The 14,575-nt window shown below is 36.8% G+C and overlaps 3 protein-coding genes across 4 annotated transcripts; 2 read left to right on the top strand and 1 right to left on the bottom strand.

Moving 5' to 3' along the window:
• The first annotated feature begins 640 nt into the window (after positions 1-640).
• Positions 641-4,738, top strand: LOC110937053 (cytochrome c oxidase assembly protein COX15). The gene is made up of 7 exons (XM_022179462.2): positions 641-900; positions 1,299-1,600; positions 1,693-1,918; positions 2,915-3,160; positions 3,242-3,352; positions 4,153-4,284; positions 4,376-4,738. Exons 1-7 carry the CDS (start codon positions 715-717, stop codon positions 4,544-4,546), a joined length of 1,374 nt encoding a protein of 457 aa, XP_022035154.1. The 5' UTR covers positions 641-714; the 3' UTR covers positions 4,547-4,738.
• Positions 4,739-5,825: 1,087 nt separating this feature from the next.
• On the bottom strand, positions 5,826-8,716 carry LOC110937055 (small nuclear ribonucleoprotein SmD1a). 2 transcript variants are annotated; one of them, XM_035974580.1, is made up of 5 exons: positions 8,605-8,716; positions 8,409-8,485; positions 6,715-6,906; positions 6,145-6,162; positions 5,826-6,032 (listed from the first exon to the last, which is right to left on the bottom strand). In XM_035974580.1, the coding sequence occupies exons 1-5, from the start codon at positions 8,616-8,618 to the stop codon at positions 6,001-6,003; spliced, it is 333 nt and encodes a 110-aa protein (XP_035830473.1). In that variant the 5' UTR covers positions 8,619-8,716; the 3' UTR covers positions 5,826-6,000. The 2 variants fall into 2 exon arrangements, with proteins under 2 accessions (XP_035830473.1, XP_022035155.1); XM_022179463.2 differs by having other exon boundaries at positions 5,826-6,162.
• A 3,301-nt stretch (positions 8,717-12,017) lies between these two features.
• Positions 12,018-13,689, top strand: LOC118479608. Its single transcript, XM_035974217.1, has 5 exons — positions 12,018-12,205; positions 12,356-12,578; positions 12,662-12,855; positions 12,963-13,174; positions 13,265-13,689. Exons 1-5 carry the CDS (start codon positions 12,018-12,020, stop codon positions 13,687-13,689), a joined length of 1,242 nt encoding a protein of 413 aa, XP_035830110.1.
• The last annotated feature ends 886 nt before the right edge of the window (positions 13,690-14,575 follow it).

Here is a 14,575-nt window from a genome sequence, read left to right as displayed (position 1 = left end):
AATACGACATTTTAGCCAGCCGATCTCAAATTACTCATGGGCAACCGACTCATTTACGCCTAAAAAAGTTGTAAACACATAATTACAACCTTTTCAAAACTGAAAGTTTATTCATCGTAAAAGTTGAAAAATAAAAATAAAAACAAAAACTAAGATATTAAAACTGAAAAAAATATTAAAATATAAATAACCGCCATAAGATTGAAAAGAAAAATGAAATTCACAAGATATGATTAAATTCATTTTGTAAACCAAATAAAACCTATTTTCCAAACTTAAAAAATGTCTATTTTTCAAATTATTAAAATATTAATGTTACATATTTTATATTGTTTTCAAAAAATATGTTTATTTTAATGGAGATATGGTTATCCAAGATTTGAAGAAAGAAAAGCAAGTTGTTAAAGAAAACACTATTTTAGTAAATAGTTTTATGGTGTTTTAAAGGTTTTGTCTGTAGTATGTGGAACTTGAACCCAAGAAATTTCTCTTTTCAAGTGTTTTAAAGATTTTGCCTTTACTAATGGACCACCACCCCCTATCGGTAAATATTTTTTCCACCCCACTCTTGGAGGAAAAAAACTAAAGATGAAAAAAAAAAGTTTTATGGTGACATGCCATCCACGTCTATTCCCAGAGTTGACCGGTGTGTTGATTCATGACCCTTAAACCTCCGGACTGAAATTCTAAACCCTTACTTACAGCAAAAAGAAAATGTTGGAGAGCAGATTGATTAAGATTATAAGGAGGAGCAGGAGCAAATCCATCAATCAGCTAACATCTTCCTTTTCATCTCACCCCAGATCCACAAATGTTCACACTCGCTTCTCTTCACATACTTATATTGCAAACCCCACCGCCAGAATCTGTTTCATCAATGCCTTTCACAATCTCAACAAGGTTTTCTTCACTTATTTTTATAATTATAATATAATTTTCAGCTGTTAGCTTTTTATCATCAGATGCATTGGTGATTTGTGTTTATTATCAGAAAAAATACGCTTTTTTTAGGTTTATCTGCCTATGTGTGTTTTATTTGATTGTTATCTCTATCAATCCATTCGGATGGATGTAAGACTTGCCTACATCCCACCCTCCCCAGACCCCACCAATAGTTCGGCTATAGGCGGCATTATACTGGGTATGGTTGTTGTTTTTGTAGTCTTGTTAATGACACAGCTTTATATTGATCTAACATATATTGATGTCTTTTGCGCGTGAATATTACAAGACTTTTTCAGAGAGTAAACATAATTGTCAGCAGCTCATCTGTTTTTTTTTTTTTTTTAATTTATTAGGGTTACTGTAAGCCGTCTTTTAAGTGTATGTCAACTGTGGCTGCGACCGCTTGCAAGGAAAATAAGGAGACAGTGAAGCATCTTGTTACAGCTGGAGCTCATGCTCAAAAGGCGATAGGAATATGGTTATTTGCATCGGCTGCATGGGTCTTTAGTATGGTTATTCTTGGTGGAGTCACACGACTTACTCGATCTGGTCTTTCAATGACTGACTGGAAATTCACTGGCAGTCTTCCTCCTCTTTCGGATGAAGATTGGTTGATTGAATTTGAGAAATATAAACAATCCCCTGAGTTCAAGCGGTGAGTTTAATGATCAGTACCCTTGGTTTTAAAAAGTCCAAGGCGCTCCAATGCATTACAAGCTGATTTTACATTGTTTTAACTATCTGCAGTGTGAACAGAGGAATGAATATTGATGATTTTAAGTTCATATATTGGATGGAATATGCACATCGTATGTGGGGAAGGGCACTAGGGGTAATGTTTGCTCTCCCATTTTCATATTTTATTCGAAAAGGTTATATCAATTTACGCCTTGGAGTTAGACTGGCGGCTCTATTTGCTCTTGGTGGTGGCCAAGGCTTGATTGGTTGGTGGATGGTTAAAAGCGGCTTAGAAGTAAGCATCATCTTTCTATCTTTATAAATTGGATGGGTCTTGTGGATTGGGTAACGGATCAAAACGGCTACGTTGGCCGGAAAATCTTTTGGTCCAATTTTCTTCTTTGTATATGATTAGTGTCAAATATGATTACAATTTTTTTTTTCAATAGTGATATATAGAATTAGGGCTGTAAACGAACCGAACGAACACGAACAAGGCCATGTTCGTGTTCGTTCGTTAAGGATATTAACATGTTCGCGAACTATTCACGAACGCATACCGAACATAAGTTTATGTCCGTGTTCGTTCGTTAAGGAAATTTAGTTGTTCACGAACAGTTCGTGAACACTGGTCTCGAACACAAACGAACGCAAGCGAACACAAAAGAATGCAAACGAACATTTAACTTGAAAATAAAAAAAGTAAAAATATTGTTATCCTTAAACATTGGATATAAGTAGTTAAATACAACCATCAAATGATAAATCAAAACACAAGAAGTCTAATACATCACCAAACGGTGAATCAACTTTAACTAACTTAGACATAATTATCCCCAAAAATGTCTAAGCATGTCCAAATTTTAGCCAACTTAGAAAAAAAATAGGGTTTCAAGTTTTCAATATGTTAAGATAAAAGGTTTATTATATATTATTTTTTAATATAATCAAACGAACACGGAAGAACGTAACCGAACATTTTACCGAACGTTCACGAACGCAGTCGAACGAACGAGAACTATGTTCGTGTTCGTTCGCTAAGCTAACCGAACGAAATTTTTTGTTCGTGTTCGTTCGTTAAGCTAATCGAACGAACATAAACGAACTTTCCGCCGAATGGTTCACGAACTGTTCGCTGAACGTTCAGTTCGTTTACAGCCCTATCTAGAATGTTTTTAGAGTTTAGGGTTTAGGGTCTATGAGGTTACAATTTGCTACTTAGAGATATAAAACATAGCCCGAATACAGTCCTCCTCTAATATTATTATTATTATTATTATTTTTTTATCAGGAGCCACCCTCAGAATACTCTCAACCAAGAGTAAGCCCATATCGTCTAGCTGCTCATCTGACATCAGCTTTTGCTATATATTGTGGACTCTTTTGGACTGCTCTTACTGTTGTCATGCCTGAACCTCCAACCGAGTCAATAGCTTGGGTCAAAGGGGCTGCAAAAGTCAAACGGTTTGCTCTTCCGGTTGGCATCCTTGTTGGCATAACTGCAATCTCAGGAGCCTTTGTTGCAGGAAATGATGCAGTATGTTACTATGCTTTAAAAGGATAGAATATTACTTGAAATCCTCTTTTGCGGCTTAATATTAGGTTGACGCTTCTACAGGGACATGCATTTAATACATTTCCAAAGATGGGTGATTCATGGATCCCAGAGGATGTTTTGAGTATGAAGCCACTTATCCGCAACTTCTTTGAGAACACAGCAACTGTGCAGGTAGCTTAGCCATTTTTAGTTTGTTGCATGCTTAAAAGGTTGAACATTGTGATCAGATTATTCGTTTATCCTAGCATTATTAATTATTTATATATATCCAAAAAAAATGTAATTGTTCAACCCAAGTACCCGACCCATATCAACCCAAACTAAAATTTGCTCATTTTGACCCGCTAAGTAACTTGTCTGACTGCTCATCTTGCTAGTTGCCACCTCTAACCGTCACCCCTGCTCCTCTTATGGGGCCAAGGAGGTTACAGTTAAGGGTCATTTGGTACGCATAAAATTTTTAGAAGGATTAAAAATTTGGTTTGAAAATTCATTAGTGAAACTGGAATGTAAATAAGTTAAATTTACTAAATTATCCCCTAGACTATCTGACCTCCACCAGGGTTTTTTTTTTTTTTTTTTTTTTTTTTTTCATAAATGGGCGTTTTAGTAAATTTTAACATTCCATTGGAATGTCTAGAAATCCTTCACCCTAGTGAAGGAACGTTGAATTCCATTAATTGATGGAAAGGTTTCCAATTCTAATTCCTTCAATAACTAACCAAACATAATTATTGATTGAATGTTTTTCAATTCCCATTCAAATTCCATTAAATTTCTTGAACCGAACAACCCTTTAGGGGCGTAAACGAGCCAAGCTCGAGCTGGTATATGAAGCTCAGGCTCAGGTTACGCCCAAGCTTGTTTAAGCTTGGCGTGAGTAGCTTGCGAGCGCCTCAGCTCGTTTACATCCCTAGTTATAACATCTCAACAAATGTGGAATTTAAATGCGTGTGTGTGTGCGCGCGCAGCTTGATCATCGGATACTTGCAACCGCAACCCTAGCATCAATCAGTGCTTTATGGTGGTCAACAAGAAAACTTGATCTACATCCTGCTATCCGTTCTTTGATTGGAAGCACCATGGGAATGGCTGCTCTCCAGGTATATATTTACATGTAGTAATATTTTACCCTTTTAAATAACCCTGTCATCCATAGACAAGCATGATGTAAAGTGATTACTATAATTGCAGGTTACTTTAGGCGTTTCAACTCTTCTATCTTATGTGCCGGTTTCACTTGGCACGGCCCACCAAGCGGGGGCGTTGACTCTTTTAACTTTTATGCTTCTTCTTAATCACACCTTGCGCCGACCGTCATCCATGCTTCTAAAATCACTGCCTGCAGTCACGAAGACAGTTTAACTAGCAACGATTACTGAGCAGATTGTTTTTTAGAGATTTTCCATAAGCTATTCATTTGCTGGTGTAAACGTACTATGACAGGCATTGTTATTATTTCTTCTTGCCATTTGCTGTTTACACATGTATGGTGTCAAGAGTTGCAGCCCTGGAAGGCTGGAATAGAAATACTATATATACTTGTGACTTCTGGTCTCTTTTGTTGTTGGTTCCGAACTTTCTGCATTGATATGCTACCTATTTAGTTGTTGTCATTGTGCTGAATAGGGTTGCAAACGAGTCAGCCTCTTGATGGAGCTAGAAATCATTCAAGCCAAGCTTTTATCGACTTTATTGTAATGGATATTGAGGCCTCGTGTGACGCCCTCAATTTCCATCAAGGGCCAGCCAATTCCTCCCGGTTATAATTGTGGTTGCTGGTTTAGAAACGCTTTTGGAGTACACTCTTGATTAATTGCCTAAACATAAACATAAGTAGCCAGAAAGCTGGTGGTTAAGCTGCCAAGATTGTTGATATGTAGGACACATTTGCTACATCACATTATGCTCCAAACAAGCTCAAAATAGATATGCTATACTCTCAGCAGAACAAGTCAAATATCATTGTCCTTTTTCGTTTTCACGATTTTGGCTTCACTGGGAGCGCTAGTTATGTTTTTGGTTAAGAGTTACGGTATTCATGCTAGAGATTTTTGTGTTTTGCCGAGAGAATTGTGGCATCTCTAGTGAACTATTCGTCCAAAAAAGTGTTAATACTTCTGTCTGATTTTCGCATCCTTCTTGACAATGGAGGTTTTGTAAGTTATTTCATTTTCTAAATCTCGTCCACAAAACTGTTTCGATTATTTTTCCTAAAAGTATGTTTCATCAATTGCGTAGCTTGTCAGTATGCATGACTTGAAGGTTCATAATGTTGATATAAACAAGCAGTTTCTGGATTAATTTATCTTCTTATTCTTGTTTTGTATCTTGTAATCTAAATTATCCAAAAAAATAAGTTTTCTTACTCTTGTTTCCTATGTTATCTAAATTGTCCAAAAAGATTGTGGGGGTGAAAACAGCTCATTTTGACCTGAATGCTTTCATTAACTGCCTCAAATCATATTGACCATTTTTTAGAACACTCGTTTTGGCTGACACTCATTTTGGTCAAAACCTGTTTTAACCTAAACCAAATGGACCCTTTTTATTTAACACCATGTTTTAACATTATGTCACCTAACCGTTCTGCCTACTTGCTTGATATAATGATATGTTAATAAAAAAATAATTAACAGATTAATAACAATAACAGTAAACCCATCAAGTTTGGCTTTTCATCGAGAGGCTAAAGGCATATACACTCTAGCAAGAGTTTAGTACAATGAAGGTCAAAAAGATCTAAAATGCAGTAGAAAACCCATAATCATTCAACTAGTGGTAGATCTTGCCCGAATCTGTTCAGCAGTAACTTGGTCCTACTTGCAGTGTATCTGTTGTTGATACAGTCATAAAAACCACGATTACACCTTTAACATTAGGTCAACACTTACATATAACAAAAAGATAGTGACACGACTATCGCCCACGTCCACGTCCACGGCCCCGTCCTCGTCCCCTCCCACGTCCTACAGCCCGCCCTGGCATCAGATGTAACAAACTCGAGGGTTAACATAAATGATTGAGAATAGGTCCAACTAAGAGTGTACACTTCAGCTGGTCCATACGTGATTAAAACTCAAATGAAAACAGAATACAGAATTGTTTATAGGTTTGGGTTCTTTGAACCAACTAAGAGTGTACCGATGTACGCACTTTTTTTTTCAGTAGCGTGTGTCACACATAGATTGATGTAAAAAGTTGGATGTCAAAAACTGGAGTGATTTTGTCATTTTACCATATTTTCCTTTGTTATCCGATTTAGCATAAACACACATTTGGATAACCAACCTATAAAGTAGTCCCAATATAAAGCTGGAATTAATGTAAAAAGTTGGAATAGTGGGTGGTTCCACCAGCCCTGATTTTAATTAGATTTAATTCCATCTTATTCAGCTGATCCCGAACTTGCCCAAATAACCAGATTTTATTAAGTGACCCAAATTTAACACAGTATCGGGTGATCAACACCGCTAAGTGCAACAGTTCAAACATGTAGAAAGCAGAAATTCTTTCAAAAAAATGAATATTACCTGCAGTTGGCTTCTTGGGTTTGACTCTAGGTGTTTCCTCAACTAGCAAAGTCTCCAAATTTAAGCTGTCAGGAAGTATATAGTAACGAATGTTATTGCCTCTCACACTCAGATGATCAAGGGTTAAGGGATTTTTGCCTTTCATTGTCAACTTCACCGTCTTCAAGTGTGTGTTCATGCTAATATCAACACCTACATCACACAAAAGCAAACAAGACACTGTAAGTTTACGAAAGAACTTTTTAAAAAGCATTTCATAAATATACATACAGAGAAAGAAAGATATTCACAACACCTAAATTGACCAGCATCCATAAAGCGCTAAACATAATGATACATGTATCTATTTTGAAACAACCATACCCTAAAACCTAAGCTTTAAAGTGTGAACAGAAAGATAGACAAATCCATCATTTTTAAATTAAACCAGATGCACAAACTACGCACTTTTTAACTGCCCACTACGATTTCTCTTTAGTAACAGACAAGTCAATAATGAACTCAATAAAATGTTGCCAATCAGGTCATTAGAGTCGTATACCCACAAGTTAACTGTTTCCAAACTAGGTTTTAGAGGGTGCGCGCAGAGGCATATAATGTGTGATGTGCATGATGTGGTGATGAGATCGCATCAACCGAAGCGATGTGATTCCATGATGTGCATGTGATGCGTGATGAGTTTTGGGTGAACGCATAATGCATTAAACCAATATTTTGAACAAATTAGACCATCAATTGCAACAGCGTTTTCCAAATTTGATTGAACAAACCTAAGCGTTGATTAAACAAATATAACCTGCGCAATGGGTTTAAAAAAATAAACAAATTAGATCATCACATAAACAAATCTGACTAGAGATGATTATCCTATATTTTAGTGTTTAAAAGTTAAGAATTTAAAATATTATCTATAAACAATTGTTTAGAATTTTTTGTTAGTAGCAAATGACTCACATATGTGAAGTACATGCATTGTGCATCATGTATTGGCTTTTTTCAAACCATGATCCCACATAGAGCAAAGAAGAGTAATCCTCACAGGTGTTTCCAAGGTTAGGGCAACCGAAACATAAACTTACAGAGAGTTAACACTTCGCCAACAATATCACTAAAAAATTTTGTTTCGGGCGACAACCACTGTTCTTGAAAGATGGACGACCTTTACCATATACTTTGCAACAATGGCAAGATTTGGACAGTTTATGATAATAAAAAGGACGGTTTGATTGCAACCAGAACCAAACTTGAAAATTCAACCAAATCTATAACTACATCTACACAGACAAGAAAACGAGACAAAACACATCTGCAGGAAGATAAAAGAACAGCTTCAAAGATACAGTTTCAAAAAGACTCTCTTTCCAAGGGGCAAATATCATGCAATAAATTAAGCTACGACATATCTAATGGTCTCAAAAGTTTTGCAAGCAGTAATACATACGATGTCGTTGGAAAAATCATCATTATACGAATGCACAAGTTCTGCTCTCGTTCATGCCATATCTCAATCATACAAATCGCAACTGAATTGAATATGCAGTAATTATGCAATAATAGACTCAAAACTTGTGAAAATTTGCAAACATTTATGAAAACAATAACAAACCCTATAGGGTTTAACAAAACCCTAGTTACTTAAAATCTGAATCGTTCGTTTCAAACTACCGCAATGATTAAAGATGAAGAAGAGTTACCAGTGATAGTTCCATGTACAACTGTCCCGTTCTTGAGCTCAATGGAGACCGTTTCGTTGTTCAACTTCATCAGAAACCTAAATTTTTACTCCAAACAAGAAATCGTCATTGTAGTAATAATACAAACACAATTAAGCAAGAAATTCACAGAAGAGAAGAATAAACTAATAATCATCTAGTAAAGAAAAAACCAGACCTGACGAGCTTCATTGTCGAGAGAGAGAAGAAGCTAGGGTTCCAAAATTTTGGAGTTTTTTTTTTCCAAACTAGTGTAAACTAGTGGGTGAAAAAAGTATTTATTATTTTGGTGGTTTCTTAAAAAGCATTTACGTAAATGGTGTTTTCATTTTTTGTATTTACCTTTTCTTTTATTAACATACTAGATTTTTACCTATGTCGCGCGTTGCGGCGGCAATGTCATGTTTGTGACTTCATTACATGCGATACGATGATGTAATTTTATTACCTTGCTATACACATTACATTTGTGACATTAACATGGTTAGACATAGATGAAAAGAGTATAATGTCTCGCACGTTATGATGTAAAGTCATAATAGTAGTTTAAACAAAAGAATTGAAGTGTTGGAGAAGATAAGGTGTGAAGTTATTATGTAGAAATTAATCCAGGATCAAAATTGTTAAATAACAAAAATTAGGGGTCAATGTGTCACTTACCAAAACATTGAGGTTGAATATATAAAGTCTATAAAGTTGAAGGTAAAAAAAGAAAATTTAAAACCATGGTCCGCTCGTTGCAGCGGGAATTCAGTCGACATCGTTTCGGTTTATTATGATATTGGTGTTGTACCGGCATTTGGTATAGCAATCGTAAGAGAAAACCCAAAAAATAAAGTCGTGATCTGCCTGAAAGAAGATTTACATCTATTTATTTGAACATTTTTCATGCACTTGATTATGAATAAAAACCTTTTAGCTATGCAAATATTTGTCACATAAAAGGGATTACGCGTAAAAGCATGGTAATACAATTATAACAAACAACATTCCAATGTTTGAAGATAACATTTATCCTATGCAAGGATGTACATGTATCTACAGAAAAATGAAAAGAGGACATGTTAAAATAACTAAAACTCATGTATTCGTCATATAAATTATTTATTGAACCATTGTGATATTATAGTTTATTTATAGTAAATACATGTATCCATCCGATATAACAACACGGTTCCTAGCTATCGTTAAATTAATATTCACAAAAATGATATCGTGTGCATGTATATAGGTAGTGTTTGTATATAACCAAAATGTGGAAAGCTACAATTAATTGTCTACGGCACAACGCTTTATTCATAAAGTTTAAAAAATAGATTCATAATGTTTGACCAAATACAACTGGTTGTACCCTCTGCTAGCTTCTTTGTACCCTCCACATGGTACAACATTTTGTGCATAGTATTACTTCACTACCATCAACTTATTTACAACCATTTTACCCTATGAATGTAATCATCTCTTTCTTATTCTATCTGCTTCAACCAAGAACCATTCTACTCTCCTCTCCTCTCCTCTCTCTCTCTCTGATCACCAAGAACAAACTCCATCATCTTCGCCTCCCCCATTCTCTATCTCATCTCTCTACCCTTTTTCTGTACTATCTCTCTCTTTCTTGTTAGGGTTTCCAAGACCAAAAAAACTCGAGATTTAACTGTGAACTTAGCAGATCTAGCCAGAAAACATGGCATGCAACACGGATCGGACTATCCCGTCGCCGAAGGCATTAGTCTTCGGTTGCACTAAGGCAGCTTTCTAATTGCATTTTTCGGCGACCGGTGTGGTGGTGGGAGCGGTGGTTGTAACCTCTGCTAGCTTCTTTGTACCCTCCACCTTTAAAAATAACCTGAAACGCTGCCATGTTGTCGTGGACTAAAACAGTGATGTTGTGGTGGTTGTTACTTGTTAGTAGTCTAGTAGATAATAGATTTCCAGTGGATGGTGGTGGCCGTAAAAAATCAAAAGTGGACCAACTACTTTTCACATGTGGTCATAGATGTATGTGTTTTGTCTTGTTATCACCGACCTTTTGTTTTAATATTGAGTAAACTGCAATTTTACCCCCTGAGGTTAGGGGTCATTGGCATGTCTACCCCCCCTAAGGAAATAATTGCAAATTTACCCCCCACTGTTCAGTCTTATGTCGCATGTTTACCCCCCGGGCCATTTGTCCATCAGACATTAGCGTTTTCTGTTAATGGTCAAAGGGCAAATAGGTAAATTTGCGTTCCTGTTGACCTGCAACCTCATATAATCCCCCTTTCATCACTTTGAAACCCTGAACTTAACCTACCTCTAAATTCAAGAGCTCCTCACTGGCGATCACGCATTCTTCAATAATTACAGCTGATTATAAGTCTGTTACGAGCATGGATCTTCGATTGTGGAAGGTACGAGCTGAAGATCAGTATTTCGAACCGGCTGAAATGTACTGTTAGTGACATGCAAGCTCACAGGGTCTGAATTAGGTAAAATTTTAACTTTTTTCTGTGTTAATTTGTTGTTGATGTTTGTTTACAGGTCAAACCCAATCTCAATTTACCATAAAATTTCACCATGGAGGTAATTTTGTAGAAAACCCAAATAAGAAATACTTTGGTGGGAAGATGAAATACATTGATCATGTAGATATTAGAGTGTTGAATACTGATGTTTTAGAGGAGATGGTTAAGAAATTAGGATACAATGATGGTTTGTTTTTCTGCATTCATTACAAGGAACTGTACTGTTCGTTGGATTTTGGTCTTAGGACATTAAAATGTGATGTTGACTTAGAGCCTATCTTTGATCATGTGCGTCAAGGAGTCCACATGATAGACATGTATTTTGAACACCGGAGGTCAACAATATTGGAAAATACAAGTGTAGGGGCATGTAAAGCAATTGTTCCAGCATCATTTACAATAAATAATCAGAATCATAGTATGAATGAAGATGAGGAAGATAGTGAAGGAAGTGATCCTGATTATGAGTATGTTGAGGAAGATAATTTGGTTTATGAAATAGAGGTGGATATGCAGAGGTTCAGGGCTAATGTTGAATTTACTAGGGATGAACTGGATGGTTCAAGTGATGGGGATCATGATGATGAGAGAAGCGAAGAAGGTCATGAGCCTGTTTACCTGGAGGATTTTGAAAGTGGGTCTGATGACAATTCAAGCATTAGAGATAAGGTTGCCAGGAAGATAAGGAGGAGAAACAAGAGTGCTTTAAAAGGTCCAAATGATCTGCCATTCTATGTTGGTCAGCTTATTGATGACAAGAAAAAGATGAATCAAATGGTGAAAGATTATGCTCTTAAGGCAAGGAGGGATGTGTTTATTCTAAAAAATGAATTGTTAAGGTATAAGGTAGTATGTTTTGGAAGCAATCCACCACTACTTGGTCCTGTAAAGAAAAAAGGGAGAAGAGGGGCAAAATAGTAAATGCACCAAAGTAGGGCAAAAATACAAGCACCTTAAAAGGCATACTAAGCCCACATGTCCTTGGGCAGTTCACATCTCAAAGAACACAGACAAGGATAAGTGGTGTGTGAAGACCATTCATAATCAACACAATTGTTTGACAACAAGGGCCGTTTCTTTGTACACAATGAGTTCGATTGCCAGAGAGATCCAACCTATGATTGAAAGCAATCCAGACATGCCAATTCAAGCAATCCAAAGTCAACTGCTTCGGAAGCATCAACTTGAAGTATCACTACATAAGGTCTTCAGAGCCAAGAGGATAGCAACTACGAAGATCTATGGTGATTACCAAGAACAGTATGGTCTGCTAAGGTAATACTGTGATGAACTTCTAAAAGCCAACCCAGGTAGTACAATTAAAATTGATGTGGAGCCATGTGGGAACTCAGCTAGTCCTACAAGGCAGTTTCGAAGGGTTTATTTTTGTTTTGCCTCTATGATGAGAGGATTTAAGATGATTAGAAGACCATTGCTGGGTGTGGATGGTTGTTTCATGAAAGGTCCATTTCCTGGACAGATCTTGAGTGCTGTTGGTATTGATGGGAACAATAGCATATATCCAGTTTGTTATGCCCTTGTTGAGGCAGAAACAACACAAACCTGGAAATGGTTTTTGCAACTGTTGAGAGATGACCTAGGGTGTACGGCTGACTCTTGTTTCACCTTCATCAGTGACAGACAAAAGGTAATAAGTTCTTAAGTGTTAATTAATAATTACAAAAAACTTTGGTAGTAAAATATTGTGATTAATTGCATTTTGTATCACAGGGTCTGATTCCTGTTATGCTAGCTGTTTTTCCTAATGGTGAGCACAGATTTTGTTTGAGGCACATCCATGAGAACATGAAATCCAAGTGGCGTGGAGATCTTTACAAGAATTTGCTTTGGTCAGCCGGAAGGAAGACATCTATTCCATACTTTAACAAAGCTATGGAAGAAATTAAGACAACAGAACGAGCTATGTTGACTAGCTGAATGAGATCCCATACACCGCTTGGTCAAGAGCATATTTTTCTGGAAGAGCTAAATGTGATATGTTGCTGAACAACATATGTGAGGTTTTTAACAGACAAATCGTAGGAGCAAGGGACAAGCCGATTATCACATGCCTAGAATTCATTCAGGAGTACATGACCAAGAGGATAGTGAATGTGAAGAAATTGCAAGCAAAGTGTATGGGGCCACTGACACCTCATGCCACTGAGGTCTTCGATGAGATCAAGAAACAGGCTGCTGAAATGTCTGTTTTAATGGTTGATTCAGACAAGTATCAAGTAACAGGTCTGAGATCACAGTGTGTTGTGAATGTTAAACATAAAACTTGTGCATGCTGGAAGTGAGATTTGACAGGGATGCCTTGCAAACATGCAGTTGCAGCCATATGGGATATGTCAAGGAATATCATTGATGCTGGCATGCCAGAAGAGTGGGTGGATGATGTGTATTGGCTGTCAACATGGAAGAAAGTCTATGACAATGTGATAGAGCCAATCAACGGGCTGGAGATGTGGACTCCTTCAGAGTGTCCAACAACACTTATCCTACCAAAGCATCATACACAAGTTGGAAGGCCAAAGAAGAAAAGAAAGAAGGCATTTGGTGAAAAAGAGCTTGAGAAGGAGTTCGACAAAGGAGGTAAAATGACCAGAAAGGGAACTAGCATCAAGTGTGGTAAATGTGGGAACACGGGTCACAATGTCAGGAGCTGCAAAGGACAAGGGGGTGAACAATCCACTGCTTCACAGGAATCACACACTGCCACTCAAGGTGCACCAGTTTACAATCTTGATGAGTGATGGATGGTTTGTAAGTTTAGAGTATGTTTGTTTGTTTGTCAAGTTTGTTCAAGACAATGTTTGGTTTGTAACTTTAGACTATGTTTATTTGTTTGTTTGTTCAAGACAATGTTTGGTTTGTCAAGTTTGTTCAAGACAATGTTTGGTTATGTTGTCAATTGTTTGGTTTACATATGGCTGCTTGTATTTTGCTTTACAATGTTTGGTTTGGTTTGTTGTCATGGCTGCTTTATGTTTGGTTTACAACTGTCATGGCTGCTTTCGTTTACAATCTTTATGTTTGGTTAGTATATGGCTGCTATAGTACAAATAATTTGTTGAAACAGAATTTTGGCGGAAAGTGATTCAATTACATTGCAACATTTAGTACAAATAAGAGGTCCAAAATACAAACATACAACCAAACAAATCTAGCCTATTTCCAGTGGCAATAATCCAAACAAGACCAATCCGAATCAGAACCATGCTCCCCTTCAAATGGGTCAAAGTACAATCATCCTCTTCATCCCAATATGTGTAATCCCATGCATGTTCCAACACTTCAGGGTCATAATCCTTTGTCGGATCTCCGAATATCTTTTCATAATCAATTTCTTGCTCCATGTAAGTGTGACAACCCTCACAAATCCAGGTATCCGTACACATTAATTAATACTTAATTAGTGCTTAATTACTGTGCTTAATTACAATTATGACTAAACTGCTTTCTGTTTTCTGATACATACATACTCATGCATCATACTTTATTACTGTCACTTCATTTATTACACACAAACAATAGTGACAAACTTGATGCACGAAAGCACAGTTAGCACAGTGAGCGGATAACCCAGTAAACATGCTGACATTGCCAGCACTAGACAGACATTGTTTCTAAGGCCAGTAT

Source organism: Helianthus annuus, chromosome 6 (assembly GCF_002127325.2).
Source record: "Helianthus annuus cultivar XRQ/B chromosome 6, HanXRQr2.0-SUNRISE, whole genome shotgun sequence".
NCBI lineage: Eukaryota > Viridiplantae > Streptophyta > Magnoliopsida > Asterales > Asteraceae > Helianthus > Helianthus annuus.
This window is presented reverse-complemented; position numbering and strand designations above follow the sequence as displayed.

Excerpts from the sequence above, each read along its gene's own strand:
- LOC110937053 (XM_022179462.2), top strand. The coding sequence starts at position 715 with ATGTTGGAGAGCAGATTGATTAAGATTATAAGGAGGAGCAGGAGCAAA. Across the intron at positions 1,919-2,914 it reads TGGTTAAAAGCGGCTTAGAA|GAGCCACCCTCAGAATACTC; the intron begins GTAAGCATCATC and ends TTTTTTTATCAG. Across the intron at positions 4,285-4,375 it reads TGGGAATGGCTGCTCTCCAG|GTTACTTTAGGCGTTTCAAC; the intron begins GTATATATTTAC and ends CTATAATTGCAG.
- LOC110937055 (XM_022179463.2), bottom strand. Across the intron at positions 6,907-8,408 it reads TGTACATGGAACTATCACTG|GTGTTGATATTAGCATGAAC; the intron begins GTAACTCTTCTT and ends TGTGTGATGTAG. Across the intron at positions 6,163-6,714 it reads ACCCAAGAAGCCAACTGCAG|GGCGGGCTGTAGGACGTGGG; the intron begins GTAATATTCATT and ends ATCTGATGCCAG.
- LOC118479608 (XM_035974217.1), top strand. The coding sequence starts at position 12,018 with ATGAGTTCGATTGCCAGAGAGATCCAACCTATGATTGAAAGCAATCCA. Across the intron at positions 12,579-12,661 it reads TCATCAGTGACAGACAAAAG|GGTCTGATTCCTGTTATGCT; the intron begins GTAATAAGTTCT and ends TTTGTATCACAG. Across the intron at positions 12,856-12,962 it reads AAGACAACAGAACGAGCTAT|ACAAATCGTAGGAGCAAGGG; the intron begins GTTGACTAGCTG and ends GGTTTTTAACAG.